Source organism: Octopus sinensis, linkage group LG7 (assembly GCF_006345805.1).
Source record: "Octopus sinensis linkage group LG7, ASM634580v1, whole genome shotgun sequence".
NCBI classification, from domain to species: domain Eukaryota; kingdom Metazoa; phylum Mollusca; class Cephalopoda; order Octopoda; family Octopodidae; genus Octopus; species Octopus sinensis.
Genome location: NC_043003.1, coordinates 101,749,944 through 101,768,841, shown reverse-complemented (window position 1 = coordinate 101,768,841; position 18,898 = coordinate 101,749,944). Strand labels below are relative to the sequence as shown.

The 18,898-nt window shown below is 39.3% G+C and overlaps 1 protein-coding gene across 4 annotated transcripts in view; it reads left to right on the top strand.

Moving 5' to 3' along the window:
• The first annotated feature begins 2,310 nt into the window (after positions 1–2,310).
• Positions 2,311–18,898, top strand: part of LOC115213801 (TNF receptor-associated factor 6-like) — a 71,113-nt gene continuing 54,525 nt past the window's right edge. The window contains exon 1 of one of the 4 annotated variants that reach the window (XM_029782668.2): positions 2,311–2,772. In XM_029782668.2, coding sequence (XP_029638528.1) covers positions 2,766–2,772 — 7 coding nt within the window. In that variant the 5' untranslated portion in view covers positions 2,311–2,765. Of the gene's footprint in view, positions 2,840–18,898 lie in introns of all 4 variants that reach the window. The other 3 variants (XM_036505025.1, XM_029782669.2, XM_029782670.2) reach the window with 3 other exon arrangements.

Here is an 18,898-nt window from a genome sequence, read left to right as displayed (position 1 = left end):
ACACACACACATACAGATCGCATATATATACAAAATGAAACTTGAAATTGCTAAAAAAAATTGTACTGTGTGTCGGTATGTGTTCACCATTTTTCTTTCACACGACAAGGTCTACCGTCTAGTGCCTGTGGAAAGTAATTTTCGTAGCTTGGTTTATTTCTGTATACTCAAAGTCATCAGGGAATATGACAAGTTGCTCAAAACCTTTCTTCTTCCCAGAAATCTTTATTGAACATTGTATACTCACTGTACGCGTTCACTTCTCACACGTCGGAATAAAATCTTGAACATGAAGCTGTTCACACAGGATGAGTGTTATTGTCTTTTATTGCACAGAGGTATTTCATGGTTATTGGATTAATGATTCTGTCCAATTATTAAAGTTGTAGCGTACCACTTAGTGAAATTCAATCCTCTCTCTCTCTCTCTGATATATATAACACATATGCGGACGTAGCAGATAACAGTTAACCTTTCGGGTGCTTGGGCCCTGTTGTGTCCACTACTCTGATTGGTTGGTTTTGGTGCAGTTTGTCTCTTTATTTCGCGCCAATGTGCGACCCAACCAATCGCAGCCTTCTGATAAAGTCCTGTGACACAGTCTTCTAAATTATCTTCTGGAGCCTACAATTTGCTATAAAACACAGCGATTCATCCAATCGCGCGTCTTTGGTTCTAGTCCTTCTAAGGATTAACCTCTGACCACAGAGCACCCAGCGACACAGCCATGTTCCAGCGACAGTCAGCCAATTCCAGCGACATGACAACACCACTAGCAGTATTCCGGACCTTCACCACAGTCTCCTTCATCTTAACATCGCTTTCACCTTAACGTCGCCTCCACCACCGTAGCCTTCAACTTAACGACACCACCGACATCAATACATACACAGCAACTCGCTTAGGTTTAACTTCATGCTGTTTGTGAATATTTCACCATGGTTAACAGCAAGTCTACCTGCGAGAACCTTCTATACCAAGTAACCCGGCACAGTATAGAAGTCACAACCTCTACACGCGTAGTAACTGTTTCTGCCTTGTGACCTCAACCTCTTGTACAGAATTCCAACTATTGTGTATCTTACTATGAACTGGTATTATCTTCATCTTGTGTCTGAACCTCTAGCATCCTGTTATAGACTCTCTCCATGCTCTGTATTTTATCTCACACGCATACACCCTTGTTTGTACACACATACACATTATTGTATGCTTGACGGCCTGTCTGTTATTCTTATTATGTATGTACTTATGTCGCACTCACGAACACACAGACACACTCTGCTACCCACATGTCAACACCTGAATAAAGCCTTTCTCTTAAACATACTACGGTTGTGTCGTCTTCTCCTTATTCCTTTCTAGCACTTGAATTCATTTATCCATATTTTGGCTTTTATTGTAAGGCAACCGTGCGGTGTTTAAAGGAGTCATTCATTCGTCACCATCTCCTTTTCGCACGGTCGTTCTACAAAGTGTTGACGTTTTTATTAGCAACTTCCCACGCAAAAAGATGATACAAAAGGTTTTAACGCGTGTAAACAATAAAAAACAATAATAATTCAATAATAAAATCCCCCAATAGGTGGAAGGGGCGCTTTAAGGTTCCTCGTGGAAAAAACCCCACAAAAGTCACGGGTGTCTGATCAACAGGGCAAAGGCCCTTTTATTTCTTCACAGGTGTATGCTCAGAATTGGTCCTTTCACACTGGCCATTCTTTCAACATTCACCCACCTTTCAACAAACTTGCTACAAGGCAACACTTCCCTCTCCACCCTCACTTTCCTTTTCAAGTGAAACTTGAAGAAGTTGATGAGGGCTTGGCCAAAGAGGAAAGTGTCTGACTTTAGCCTTTTCAGACGAGTCCATCATACTACCTCTTTCGCTACAGCCACCTGACAAATAGAAACTGCCTGCCCCCTCCCTGCCAAAGGAGGGCAGCGGTGCAACCTTTACTATGAATTCAGCTGAGCATCCATATGCTTTTTTATACAAGCTCCTGATTTCTCGTAATTATGAACCACGATTAGTTTTATTAGACATAAAATTATCTGCTTCCAATTCATTCTTCACAACTTTGCCTCTTTCTATACGTTTTGATGCATTTTTCTACGGGCCATTGATTTCTCAGAATTATGACTAATAAAAAAATCCTAATTTTATAAAACATGACAATTTGTCCGCCTCCGCGTTTCTGTCCCCACAGCCTGTCTCCCCTCCCACCTCTTTCTCTCTCATAGAGGCCAACAATCCTCCCTCCCTCTGTGCGCCTGTTTTAGCGAGGAAGTATGTGCCTCTAGTACTTGCAGGTTTTAGTGTACCAGAGTTACCTGCCCCTGGCTCTCTTCAAATCGTTGGTCAAACCCGGATCTTCGCTAGGTGCTTCGTGAAACCATTTATGAATGTTATGGTTATACATATCTGATACTGTTTTTATGTTCCTAAAAAACATGTTCCTAAAAAGTTCTCAAGTTTTTTGAAAGCAGATTAAAACGACAAAACGAAGGAATCCGAGGAAGCAAAAAGCTTAAACGAGATAGTATTGTTTAAACTGTTCGAATCCCGCTTTATGTTGCTTCGTTCATTTATGTTTAACTGTCAACGTTGTCATTATACAGACACTTTGTGGAATTTTACTTAAACTTGGATTGGAAATAATTATACTATTACTGGTGTAAATAGCCATATTTATAGTAATAGTAGTAATTATAATATAATTATAAACTTGAGAGTCATACTAAATAAGATCACCCGACAAGAGCAAATGTCTGGTGAGTTTATTTTACTCTATCTCTTTCTTTTTACATCTCCAGGATAAATAACCGATCATTAACACACGTACGTATGCTATTATTTATCATTATTATTATTATTATCATCATCCCTGTTGATTCTCCAATGTCTGTGGATTTTCTTGAGTCGCATATCTAGCAACAATAATACTTATTTATTTCCGCTACCACCCCAGGGAACAAATACTTTTTAGTCGAATTATGTCGAGACAAAGCGATGTCAACCAGATAAACCAGCCTGTGTGTGTGTATACATGTATGTATAAAATATAATCCTCTCCATTCTTGTGAGATCTCATCTTTCAACAAGTAGCTATGAGCGCGTGTATTTTATGTTCGTAATCGTTTAAACTTCCTGGCCTTTCCTTCTTTTGTTGTTAGACATTATCTCGATTTGGGTGACCGAGGCATGGGAACTACTCTTTTTCTCTTCCTGTGACCGCATGGAATTCACTTTAGTCTTCTTCATTTGCATTTCTAGAACTATCGATTGACAATTATATTGAGTCAATCTGTCGGTATGTGTGTGTATTCATTTCAATCTCCCAAGTACCTGCCAACATTTTAACCGTGCCTGTTTTTGCTGTGTGAAGCATCTACCTTTTAATTTTTTTATATTGTTGGTCCTCTCTCTCTCTCTCTCTATATATATATATATATATATATATCTATATATATATATATCTATATATATATATATCTATATATATATATATCTATATATATATATATATATATATATCTATATTATATATATCTATATATATATTATCTATATATATATTATATATATATATATATATATATATATACACATATATATATATATATACAAACTTAGACGCGTATGTGTGTGTAACATGGTTTGTGTGTAATATATAAAATACAACACATTTCAAGTTTGTCTAAACAATATCAACACCACTATATAAGCATACACACACGGTCACAATAGTACTAATACACACATAGATAGATAGATAGACACATACGCACACAGCCCAGTGTATATTAATGTTAACACGTAAATATCCACTTGTAATGGACGTATAATTAGCTACAAATCTCTGTCTCTTTTGAATATCATAATGGGTGTGTGATGCAATAGAGACCTATTTACATACATAGTGTATTACACATCGTTCTTTAAATATTCGGACATGTGCAGCAATAGGAAGGGAAAAATAGTACTCGTTAGCATTCAGTATAAAATTATATAGTTAACACCAACATTATGTTCAGTGACTAACTCGAGTCCATCAAGAATCATCTATCTGGTTACTAGACCTTCCAGAATTAGTAGCCAAATCACATTTTACAGTTCACAAAAATAAAAAATAGCACATTGAATAGTGTCAGGAGTGCATTATTCCTGAAGAAAAACGTTAATATGGCTAGAAAAGCGTTTGATTATAGGTTGGTTTTATCAAAGCTAGCCTGGTACTAAATAATGTCGACCAGCGAAGGAGTTTTTATACGGTTGGTACTTCAACCTGCTAGAAATCGTAGTTAAAATTGTCGTAAAATCACACTGTAGTGTTAAAAAAGCAGGACACATCGGATAATATAGTCCTTGGCATACAAAATTACATTTATGATCATACAACTAAACTAGGGTTGAACAACAACATTGACAGTAATATAAATTATCAAGAACAGATACATAAGCTGTGTGTGTGTGCATAGAGGAAACTGCTCAAGAGCTTCGGCAGATCGAATCTGCGACTCGATTTCGGTTTTCGGTTCTAGTTGTTTTATTTCGCAATTTCCGCTGACGCCCTTGGGAAAGACATAATCGTTAGAGCCATACCGTTCTCTGAAGACGAAGTCAGTATGCAGTTTGTAGGTGTTGGATAGTTGTAAACCCGAAATATTAAACTTTTTTATTATATAAGGGGGTGCGGTCCACGATCTTTACCTCCGCCATGTATGTATGTTATATATATAGTTGAAATTTACAGAAAAACAAAAGATGAAGACAGGTGTATGAACAAGAAGCAAGTGCATTAGTTTGACGCTCCTGAAAGTATACATTCATACACACATTGGAAGACTGGGCAAAGACTCGCCATGAAAGCATACACGTGTGTGTGTGTGTGGCATGTATATATGCGCTCACACACTTGTGTTTAATATGTAAAAAAAAGATTAAATATAAGAAATAAATATGAGGCTGCTTTATAGCATTTCAGTCTTAAGTTCTCAACAACTACTTTTATTTATATATATATATAACGGCTTAACTACACTAAATAGTGCTATGAAAAATGTGTAGTCGTAGCTCACGACACACATGAACCTTTGGTAGTACAAGTTTAGTTCATCGAAGCGAGATATTTCGTCACTGTAAGTGGTCGCGATGCAACAGGTAATCGCTGCTATGACTGTGTGAATTAAACAGGTGGCAAGAACGGACCTGTACTCCACCACATCAGGAATACTTAAAATATTCACAAGATATCTTGTGGGACATTTGATGTTTCAGTAACCCTGCTCTTCATCAGCTGCTTCTAATCATATACGTCATCATCATTTAACGTCTACTTTTCTAAAGTTGCATGGGTCAGGCGGAATTTGATGAGACAGATTTTCTATAACCAACTCTTTCTGTTGCCAAGCAAAATATTTCCCAGAGCTAGACATGTTTTCACAGAAGGTGAGAAACACGGACACACACAAACATGAGCTTTCAGTTTCCATCTACTAAAATACTCTCACAAAGTTTATGGTTGGCCTGGGCTGTAGTAGAACACATTTGTCCAAGGTACAGTACTGTGGAGCTGAACCCAGGACTACATGGTTGGGAACCAAGTCTCTTAACCATATACGCACACAAACACACAAAACTGCATGACTATAAGCTGGAAGAATTGTTAGCTTGTACAAAATACTTAGTAGCTAATGCAAATGCTGCTGAGATTAACGTTGCCATTCATCCTTTAGTGAACACTAAAATAAGTACCAGTTGGGTACTAGGGTTGATCTAATCAAATTTACCCTCCTCTAAAAAATTGCTGGCCTTGTACTAAAATTAGAAAGTAAATTTATATATATATTGTCTGAATTTTATAGTGTTAATTATCCATCACAGCTGATCTTACCATTCGGTTTTGCTTGAAATTATACTATGGAGTGTTAGGCAACAAACCAGTTATTTAATATACATTTGTCAGAGATAGCCAACATGGAAGGGGAAATGGCAACTACTCTCCAAACAGTATATATATATATATATACACACACACATATATATATATACATATCTGATCATCATTTAACGTCTACCTTCCATGCTGGCATGGCTGGGACGGTTTGACAGGAACTGGCCAAACAGAAGCCTACACCAGACTTCTGTGACTGTTTTAGCAGGATTTTTACAGCTGGATGCCCTTCCTATCACCAACCACCCAGCAGAGTGGACTTAGTGCTTTTGACGTGGCACAAGCACAGGTGAGGTCAGTTTGGCAAGGTTTTTACAGCTGGATACCTTTCCAAACAGGAACCACTTTGCAGTGAGAACTTGATGCTTTTCAAGTGGCACCTGTATTGACAAGGTCACCAAGTAACTTGCAAGAGAAAATCTTTCGAGAGGAGAGGAGGCATTGGAAGAGATCTTGTGTCAGATGATGAAAGGTTATAATGTGATAGAGACAGAAACAGGTTTTTTGCTGCAGAGGAGGTACAAGGTTACCCAGTTGGGGAATGAGAGAGAGAGAGAGATCAGGAATGAGGACAAAAACAGGTGTGTTGCTGCAAGGGAGGTACATGGTTACCTAACGTGAGGGGTAACCTCACCTGCAGGCGAAAGAGAGAGAGAGTAGGAGACAGCAGGATAGAGATGGTGGCAAGTGCCAGGGCTACCCTTGAGGTTTGAAAGCCATAATATAAGTGACAGGATAGTGCCAAAAATGCATGGTTAGAGAATGGGGAGGGGAAAGGAGTGACAAAAGCCTGGGTAAATAGACTGGTGGGAGGAGGGGGGTGACCAGATAACAGTGATACAGAGAAACAGGGCCGTGAGGACAGGATTGGGGAGTGAGAGGTAGGCAGAGTGCATGAAGGAAGAAATGTGAGGAAGAGAAGAGATGTAGATTGGTTGGAATAAGATGTGTGAAAAGTTTTCTAGCTACATGTGGGTGGAGCACACTGGTCAGTTGGGCTAGCGGATTGCAATGATGCAGTGGGACAAAGCCAAGAGGACAGGATTGGGGAGTGGGAGGTAAGCATAGTACATGAAGTGGAAATGTGAGGAAAGGAAGAGATGTAGTTTGGTTTGTTGTGGTAGGGTGTGAGAAGTTTCCTTTTATGTGTGGGTGCAACACAGTGCTTCTAGAACTCAGTTTTGCTGAGGTGGGCAGGTCTTCTGAGAACCTCATATCGCCAGACATCTCAGTCCATTGTCATTTCCTCTGAGAGGCCCAACATTCTGAGATTGATCCTTACCACTTCATCTTGTGTCTTCTTGGGTCTCACTCATCTGTGGGTACCAGTGATTGGCACTTCTTTATGCAACTGTCCTCATTCATATGCATCACATGTCCAAACCAACTTAGTCTTCTCTCTTGCATGCTACATATGATTCCTCTTATGCCCAACTTTTCTCTCAATATATTTGCACACTAATGTTGCACATCCAATGGAGCATACTGCCTTCATTTCTCTCCAGTCTACGCATGTTTTTTATATTCAGAGCCCATGTCACACTACCATGGAGTATAGCTGTTTGCACACAAACATCATACAGTCTACCTTTCACTCTGGCAGAGAGTCCTTTTGTTGCCAACAGAGGTAATAGCTCTCTGAACTTCCCCCACCCTAATCTTATTGTAGAAACAATATTTTCAGTGCATCCTCCACTATTGCTAATTTGGTCAACTTAGTAACAGAAACTATCTACAGCCTCAAGAGAGGCTCCTTAGCATTTGAGAGAATCTAAGTCCTGTGTACTCTTAGTGCTTATTGTTCCTGCACATCTACCACATACAAAGATGACTTTATTTGTTAATCTACTTGTGATTCCACTGCACCTTTTATGTATCCATAGTTTACACTGGGTACAGCAAATAGAATTTCTTCCAACTCCTTTCCTACATATTGAGCAAGGCCATTTACCTGATGGCAAGAAAGTTTTATCTTTTTTCTTACTAACAACTTGGGTCTTTGCTAGGTTAACTTTAAGGCCCTTTGATTCCATGTTTTGTTCGCATTACACGAAGGAGTTATACGTCAACTGCTATAAACATAAAGGTGACACTTTAGATACAAATAATTACAGAGGTATCAAGTTGTTGGATCAGGTAATGAAGGTCACAGAGAGGGTCATAGCCCAACTAATTAAGGAGAGAGTCAGTTTAGATGTGATGCAGTTTGGGTTTGTGCCAGGGAAAAGCACCACTGATGCTATATTTCTGGTAAGACAGCTGCAGGAGAAATACCTAGCCAAAGATAAGCCCCTGTACCTGGCTTTCATTGACATGGAGAAAGCCTTTGACAGGGTCCCCCAATCCCTTATCTGTTGGTCAATGAGGAAACTAGGGATAGATGAATGGTTAGTGAGAGCTGTGCAAGTCATGTACAGGGACGCTGTCAGGTGAGGGTTGGCAACGAGTACAGTGAAGAATTCCGGGTAGAGATAGTAGTCCACCAAGGTTCAGTCCTCAGCCCCTCCTATTTATCATAGTCCTCCGGGCAATAACAGAGGAATTCAAGATAGGATACCCCTGGGAGCTCCTCTATGCTGATGACATTGCTCTAATTGCTGAGTCACTATCACAACTAGAGGAGAAGGTTCAGGCGTGGCTAAAACCGAAGTCCTAATAAGTAGGAAGGCAGACAAACCACTAATCCCTTCAGGTAGATGGCCCTGCTCAATCTGTAGAAAAGGCATAGGTAAAAACTCTATAAGATGTACCTAGTGTAAGCTATGGACCCATAAGAGGTGCAGCAATATCAAAAGAAGGCTAGCTGGGAAGATAGTTTTTGTATGTGGCAGATGCTCAGGAGCAATAAACACTGAAAATGTGCAGAGAACAACTTCCACCACATTCCAGGGAGAAAAACTAGAAGTAGTTGATAGCTTCCATTATCTAGGTGACCAAGTCAGTAGCAAAGGAGGGTGCGCTGAAAGTGTAATTGCTAGAATAAGAATATCCTGATGACAAGGGGCCTCTCGCTCAGAGTAAAAGGCAGACTGTATGAAACATGTGTACGAACAGCCATGCTACATGGCAGCGAAACATGGGCTGCAACATGCGTAAGCTCGTAAGGAATGAAGCCAGTAAGCTCTGATGGATGTGTAATGTCAGTTTGCACACTGACATTGAGAGAAAAACCTAGAGAGAAAAGTTGGACCTAAGAAGCATCAGATGTGGTGTGCAAGAGAGATGACTGTGCTGGTATGGTTATGTGCTGAGAATGGATGAGGATAGCTGTGTGAGTTGGTGAAGCACAACCTTTGAACATTAGGTCTCACCGAGGCAAAGACTAGTAACTGAGATCTTTGGAAATATGCTGTGCTTGACAATACCCGGCAAGCCAAATGAGACCATAACCCGTGGCCTATGCCAAGGGTGTAATCAGCCCACTTATGCATACCTTTCCTTCATTGGACACTAAACTGTATTTGCGAAGACCTGTTGAGGCAAGTGAATTTGAAATCAAAATCAAATTTGATGACTGGCATCCATGCTAGTGGAACGCTAAGAACACCATCCGAGCGAGATCGTTGCCAGAGCAGCTGACCGGCTTCTGTGCCATTAGCACATAAAAAGCACCAGTCGAGCATGATCAGTACCTGCATTGCCCTACTTGCACTTGTGCCGGTGGCACGTGAAAAACATCTGAGTGGTTGGCATTAAGAAGGGCATCCAGCTGTAGAAACTCTATCAGATCGGAGCCTGGTGCAGCCATCTGGTTCACCAGTCCTCAGTCAAATCATCCAACCCATGCTAGCATGGAAGGCGGACATTAAATGATGATGATGATCTGGAATTTCTTCTCCAATTCTGCTAAAGATTCTGCAATTAGAGCAAGGTCATCAGCATGTAGCAGTTCCCACAGGTATCCAGTTTTGAATTCCTTTGTTATGGCCTGGAGGACTATAATGAGTGGGCTGAGAACTGAGCCCTGGTGAACCCCTACTTGTATGCTAAATTCATCACTATTCATAGTTGACTCTTACCTTACTGACAGCACCACTGTATATGGCTTGTACAGCTCTAACAAGCCATTCCTCTACTCCTAACTTCCTTAGACAACACCATAAAGAAGAGCGGAGAACTCTGTCGATAGTTTTCTCCAGGTCATTAAAGGCTAAGTACAATGGCTTACTTTTGACCAAGTACTTTTCCTGCAGTTGTCTCACTAGGAAGTTGGCATCTGTGATACTCTTCCCAGGTACAAAACTAAACTGTATCTCATCTAGTTAAAATCTATCCCTAATCAATTGAGCTATAATCCTCTCAGTAACTCTCATGACTTGGTTTAGCAGTTTAATACCACTGTAGTTGTTTATCTAAGGCATCTGTTTTACCTTTGTAGCAGCTAACTATGATACTACTACACCAGTTATTGGAGATAGTTCCTTACTTAATGACCTGATTAATTATACAAGTGACTAAGCTGCATCCTACACCACCAGAAATTTTTATCATCTCAGCCAAGGGGCTTTCCCTTTCTTCATATCCTTACAATTAAGGATATGAAGATAGGGAAAGCCCTTATCTGTTATGCTGCTATCAACTGAGATGGCTGGTTCCTCGGTTCAATATTGGTGGCACGTAAAAACCACCAACCAATCGTGGCCATTGCCGGACGTTAAACGATGATGATGATGATGATATATATATATGTATGTATATATATATATATATGTTTGTATTTATATATGTATATATTTGTAAGTATATATATATATGCATGTGTATATGTATATATATGTATGTGTTGTGTTCTTGAGCAAAACACTTCATTTCACGTTGCTGCAATCAACTCAGCTGGCAAAAGTGAGCAATCCTGCAACAGACCGGTGTCCCTTCCAGGTGGAGAATTTCTGTGCCACTGAAACCGGAAAACCAGCCCTTATGAGCCTGGCATGGCTAGAAAAGGAACATTTACTATTTATATATATATATGTATGTTTGTGTATATATGTATGTATGTGTATATATGTATGTATGTACGTGTATATATGTATGTATGTGTATATATGTATATATATATATGTGTGTGTGTGTATGTATGTTCGTTTATATATATGTGTGTATATATATATATATATGTTCGTTATATATATGTGTGTATGTATATATATATATATATATATATATATATATAGTATATATATGTATATATATGTGTACATTTATGTGTGTATATATATATGTTTTTATATATATATGTATGTATATATATATGTTTATATGTATGTATATATATATGTTTATATGTATGTATATATATATGTTTATATGTATGTATATATATATGTTTATATGTATGTATATATATATATATGTATGTATATATATATGTTTATATGTATGTATATATATATATATATGTATGTATATATATATGTTTATATGTATGTATATATATGTTTATATGTATGTATATATATATATATGTATATATATATGTTTATATGTATGTATATATATATGTTTATATGTATGTATATATATATGTTTATATGTATGTATATATATATATGTATGTATATATATATGTTTATATGTATGTATATATATGTTTATATGTATGTATATATATATATGTTTATATGTATGTGTATATATATATATATGTTTATATAAATGTATGTTTATATGTATGTATATATATGTTTATATAAATGTATGTATGTATATATATGTATATATATTTATATATGTGTGTGTGTGTATATATATATGCATGTATATATATTATAGGTATGCATGTATATGTATGCATTTATATATATTATATGTATGCGTGTATATCATCATCATCATCGTCGTTTAACGACCGTTTTCCGTGCTAGCACGGGTTGGACGGTTCGACCGGGGTCTAGGGAGCCAGGGGCTGCCCCAGGCTCCAGTCTGATCTGGCAGTGTTTCTACAGCTGGATGCCCTTCCTAACGCCAACCACTCCGCGAGTGTAGTGGGTGCTTTTTACGTGCCACCTGCACAGGTGCCAGAGGGGTCTGGCATCGGCCACGATCGGTTGGTGCTTTTTTATGTGCCACCGGCACAGAAGACATTCGAGGCAGGGTTGGCTTCGGTCACGTTCGGATGGTGCTTTTTATGTGCCACCAGCACAGAAGCCAGTGGAGGCTGCACTGGCAACGGCCACGTTCGGATGGTGCTTTTTATGTGTCACCGGCACAGGTATCACAACTACTGTTTCCATTGATATTTGGTTCGATGTTCATGTGCCACCGGCACAGAAGCCCTTCGAGGCGGGGTTGGCATCGGTTACGTTTGGATGGTGCTTTTTATGTGCCACCGGCACAGAAGCCAGTCGAGGCAGTGCTGGCATCGGCCATGTTCGGATGGTGCTTTTTATGTGCCACCGGCACAGAAGCCAGTCGGGGCGATGCTGGCATCGGCCACGTTCGGATGGTGCTTTTTATGTGTCACCGGCACAGGTATCACAGCTACTGTTTCCATTGATATTTGGTTCGATGTTCATGTATATGCACTTGACTCGACAGGTCTCCTCAAGCACAGCGAGATGTTCCGGGATCCAAGGTACTTTGGATGGGCAGGGGGTATGCGGAACTGGTGCCGGAAGCATCCCGAGTCTTAGTAGTCACAGCACATCTCCAGAGATCTCGGTCCTTCGCCATTGCCTCAGTGAGGCCCAACGCTCTGAGGTCATGCTTGACTACCTCATCCCATGTCTTCCTGGGTCTACCTCTCCCCCTGATTCCTTCAACTGTTCGGGAGTGGCACTTCTTCACACATCTCTCCTCATCCATCCGCAGTACATGACCATACCATCGCAAGCGTCGCTCTTGCACACCGCATCTGATGCTTCTTATGCCTAGCATTTCTCTCAGGGTGCTTACACTCTGTCGTGCATTCACACTGACATTACACATCCAGCAGATCATGCTAGCTTCATTTCTTTCAAGTCTACGCATGTCCTCTGCAGTCACGGCCCATGTTTCACTGCCGTGAAGCATGGCAGTTCGCACACATGCATCATACATCTCTACCTTTCACTCTGAGTGAGAGACCCTTTGTCACCAGTAGGGGTAGGAGCTTTCTAAACTTTGCCCAGGCTATTCGTATTCTAGTGGTAACACTCTCTGAGCATCCACCCCCACTACTAACTTGGTCACCCAGGTAGCGGAAACTATCAACTACTTCTAGTTTCTCCCCCTGGAGTGTGATGGAATCTGCCTTTTGAGTGTCTGTCATGTCTATTGTCCCTGTGCATCTGCCGCACATGAAAGCTATCTTATCAGTTAATTTCCCTTTGATGTTGCTGCACCTCTTATGCATCCATAGCTTACACTGGGTACATCTTATGGAGTTTCTACCTACACCTTTCCTACAGCTCGAGCAGGGCCACCTGCCCGATGGGGTATGTGCTGAGTTCGCCTTTCTGCATACTATAACTTTGGTCTTCGCTACATTTACTCTAAGGCCCTTAGATTCTAACCCTTGTTTCCACACCCGAATTTCTTTTTAGTTCCGGTAGTGATTCTGCTATGAGGGCCAGGTCATCAGCATAGAGGAGCTCCCAGGGGCAACCTGTTTTGAATTCCTCTGTTATTGCCTGGAGGACTATGATGAATAAAAGGGGACTGAGGGCTGAGCCCTGGTGTACACCTACTTCTACCCGGAATTCTTCACTTATTCGTTGCCAATCCTAACCTTGCTGACAGCCTCTCTGTATAGAGCCTGTACAGCCCTTATTAGCCATTCGTCAATCAACAGTTTCCGCATCGACCACCAGATAAGGATCGGGGAACCCTGTCAAAGGCTTTCTCCAAGTCCACAAAAGCTATGTAGAGGGGTTTATCTTTAGCTAGGTACTTCTCCTGTAGTTGTCGGACCAGGAATATAGCATCAGTGGTGCTTCTACCTGGTACAAAACTGAACTGCATCTCATCTAAGCAAATTCTCTCCCTAATGAGATGGGTTATGACCCTCTCTGTGGTCTTCATCACCTGATCCAACAGTTTAATACCCTTGTAGTTATTTCTATCTAGAGCATCACCCTTACCCTTGTAGCAGTTGACTATGGTGCTGCTACGCCAGTCATTGGGTATGACTCCATTGTGAACTACCTGGTTAACAATACGGGTGACTAGGCCATAGCCCGCATAACCAGCTGTTTTAAGCATCTCAGCAGTGATTCCTGATGGGCCGAGGGCTTTACCCGGTTTCATATCCTTAATTGCTTTATCTACTAGGGAGCCGTCTATTCGGATAGCTGGTCCCTCTACTGGGTCAACATTTGGCAGGCTCTCCTCCTCCCATTCATTCTCCACATTCAGCAGTCTTTCATAATGGCTTCTCCAAGCCTCTTTCTTTTCACCAACATTAAAGGCAAGTGCCCCATCATCCATGCTGACACATTTCTCTCCTGTAACATCACTATTTTCTCTCACACACTGTCTATCAATACGAAATACCTCAGTTCTTTGGTCCTCACGTCGCTGGACATTGGCAAACTTCTTTTCTGCTATATCTTTGGCTATGTATACCTGCCGCCCGCCCTCCCTTTGGCTACTTGGTACGGTTCCCTGCTACCCCCCCATCCCTCCAGGCTCTCCAGGCCTGTTTCTTAGAACTAATGGCTTTGTCTACTGCACTATTCCACCACCACGTAACTCTAGGTCTGGAAGGAACTTTGCACCATCCACAGACTTGGTCTGTGGCACTCAGTAAGCTGTCCCGTAGGAATTTCCAGCTACCTTCTATGTCCAACGTCTGTAGCTCCTCCTCCCTCTCATCAAATTTCTTGATGAGGATGTCCCTAAATCTCTGACCATGTGAAGGGTTCTTTAGCTTCCAAATCCTTCTTTTCTGGATTGGTCTGTTTCTTGGAGTCCTTCTGGCCTCAAGCCTAAAGTCACTAATTATTAGCCTATGCTGAGGGATACACTCTTCACCCGGGAGGGTCTTTGTATTTAAGAGCGACCCTGCATCCCGCTGTCTGGTGAGGATGAAGTCTATTTGGCTAGCAGAGTCCCCTGACTGATAAGTTATAATATATATATATATATTACACATGTGTAATTATATATTTACTATATATCTGCCTTTTTCTCACTAATTTTTGATATATTGTATATTTTTATAGTTTGCTCATTATATAAATTTTTATATACTTCACATCATATATTTGATGTATATTTTGTATATCAATGTTTTTTATATATATATATATATCGTATGTTTTATTTCATTTTTCATTTTTTTTCTCCATATATCAATCGTATCCAGCTTAAGGCTGTATCATACGCGGAGACATAGAAATAATCAGACTGAATACCCGATCGCACGGTTAAACCATTGGGAGTGAAGGACTCCTAGCCTTTGTTAGGGCATCCTTCTAGGAGAAGGCAGCTCAGGTAACTGGGATAACTCCGACATAAAACCTGAGGCTCAGTGGTTACCGATATAATTTACATAAACATACCCATCTAGCTAGCTATATATATATATATATATATATATAATATTCATATAATTTACATATACCTACCCATCTAGCTACCTATATATAATATACATGATATAATTTACATATACATACCCATCTAGCTAGCTAGCTATATATATATAATATACATGATATAATTTACATATGTAATATATATATATAGCTAGCTAGATATAATTTACATATACATACCCATCTAGCTACCTATACCCATCTAGCTACCTATATATATATATATATATATCTATAATATACATGATATAATTTACATATACATACCCATCTAGCTAGCTATATATATATCTATAATATACATGATATAATTTACATATACATACCCATCTAGGTAGCTAGCTATATATATAATATACATGATATAATTTACATATGTAATATATATATATATGTAGCTAGCTAGATATAATTTACATATACATACCCATCTAGCTAGCTATATATATATATATAATATACATGATATAATTTACATATGTAATATATATATATGTAGCTAGCTAGATATAATTTACATATACCTACCCATCTAGCTAGCTAGCTATATATATATAATATACATGATATAATTTACATATGTAATATATATATATAGCTAGCTAGATATAATTTACATATACATACCCATCTAGCTACCTATACCCATCTAGCTACCTATATATATATATATCTATAATATACATGATATAATTTACATATACATACCCATCTAGCTAGCTATATATATATATCTATAATATACATGATATAATTTACATATACATACCCATCTAGCTAGCTAGCTATATATATAATATACATGATATAATTTACATATGTAATATATATATATGTAGCTAGCTAGATATAATTTACATATACATACCCATCTAGCTAGCTATATATATATATATAATATACATATATATTTACATATACATACCCATCTAGCTAGCTATTATATATATATATATATTATATATATATATATATATATATAATATACATGATATTTTACATATACATACCCATCTAGCTAGCTATCATCATAGGTAGCTAGATGGGTACGTATATGTATATATATATATATATATATATAATGTGAAATAGAAAGATGAATAATCTTGTAGTAGATTAATCAAAAGTTTAACCGATACCTTAGTAGCAAAAATCACAGCAGTGAACAGCACGGTTGGAGGTACAACCATCTGGCGTTGCAACCGTGCGTTGGTGCGGATAATTGAAATTAAAACATTATTGGTGAATTGAAGAATGGAGCTGAACGCAGATTGAACAGAAATCGTTTTATTTCATTCTACACGTGTTTCGAAAGGCACAAATTACAAAATCCGATTGAATATGGGACCAATATTGTGTCTTTTCTCAGGAAGAAAAAAGGAAATCCGTTGGAAAAACAAAAACAGAACAGAGGCAGAGCAAAATACAAATCGAACTGTGCTCCTAAGAGCCCATGGCGAAACTGTTTATCAGTGTATGTTGAGAACCGGTGGCTGAAGAATTCAACAGGTCAGGCATCGGTCAACCATGTGGGTGAGGGTGTATAGATGTTCTTTGTGACCGATAATAAAGTTCTGACTATTTATCCTCCAACCGTGCTGTTCACTGCTGTGATTTTTGCTACTAAGGTATCGGTTAAACTTTTGATTAATCTACTACAAGATTATTCATCTTTCTATTTCACATAATACATACCGCTTCGTCAAGAAACTGCTACTTTAACCGACGCCAATAATGGAGTTGTTCGAGATTGATGCGTCCCTTAAGGATATTCCTATACCACCAAAGGATGCCTTCCTTAAGGAGTTGGTTTGTAAAACCAACGCATTCATAAACCGGATAAGATGGCTCATTTTCTTCCACGAGAACGAAGATCTAAAATCGAACCGGACAACTGCATCGTCCGAATACGGCCGGCTTTTTAAAACATTGGATACGCCGCCACCGAACCCAAGACTGAAAAAGTTTGAGGACGACTTGTGGGACATAGTTAGAAAGATTAAGTTCAGGAAGTCACCCAGGAGAAATGCCCACCTCAGATACCTAGATAAAATTACCAAGGACATTAATAGAACGGACGGAGTCCTGGTCCAGTCCGACAAGACCAGGAACACATACAAGATGTCCATTAAGCAGTACCTAGATTTACTCGGTAAAGAGATCAAGAAAAATTATAGAAAAACCAATTGGAGTACCCTGAGGAAGGTAAACTTGGAAATTAAGGATATAATATTTAAACACCGAATTCAAATGAGAACTCAGCCGCTTAGCCCCAAGCAACCTAGATTTATAGTGAAGGACTATAAACCTAACTTCACACCAACCCAGCGCTAAGACTCATATGCCCTGCTAGATCTGATATCGGGATAATCAGTAAGTACATTTTAGATAAATATATCCCTAGTTTAGTAAACAAGCTGAAGCTCAGCCTCTGGGCCAACTCCTCGCAGGTAGTGAAGTGGTTCTCTTCCATCCCCAATAAGAACCGTACTAGGTTCATTCAGTTTGATATCGCCAGCTTCTACCCCTCGATTAACCCTAGTGTGCTAAATAAGGCCCTCTGGCATGCTCACAACAAGGCAGGCCTCACCAGAGAAGAGATAGATATCATTTTAGTTGCCAGGAAATCGTTTATTAAGTTTGATAATAAGCTGTGGATCCGTAAGGATACTCCCAATGAATTTGATGTGCCTATGGGTAGTTCGGATAGTGCCGCAGATAGCCGATTTGGTCGGAATATATATTCTCTACGAATTGTCCGATCAATTCCCGGAGATCGCGGGCGGCCTGTATCGTGACGATTGTCTGTTTTACCTGCAAAACCACCACGAACAGAATAGTGCAGAAAACTAAGAGCAGGTTAGCTAGGTTTTTTAATAGAATGGGCATGAGTATAGTTTTTGATAACGAACTCACCAAGGCTAATTTCCTAGACGTTACACTTAACCTTAATAGCGACTCATACTGCCCTTACCATAAGCCTTCCACTATTTGAAGTATGTCAGTGTCTTCTCAAATCATGCCAAAACCGTAACAGACAATTTGGTTAAAAACATCTCTCTAAGATTGTCTGGCCTGTCCGCCAGTGCGATATATTTTTATGCAGAAAGCGGATTTTTATAACGCCGCACTATCCAAGGCCGGTTATAGGCAGAAGGTAATTTATATTGATCCGGCCCTTCCGATGCCATCATTCGGTCATCAGGATAGGGCCGTATATAATAACATTAACATTTTAAGTAAGGACGGGAGCGCGGCGGATACCGGGGTAGTCGCTCCCGCATTTAATTAGCGAACAAGGATAATTATCGGTCCGGGAGGTCTTACACTAACCCAAGACCCGTTATTCATCCGAGAATCACCCACCCAAATGCGAGAGCTGGCGTCCCGACCCATCACACTGATAGGAATAAGCATATATGGTTT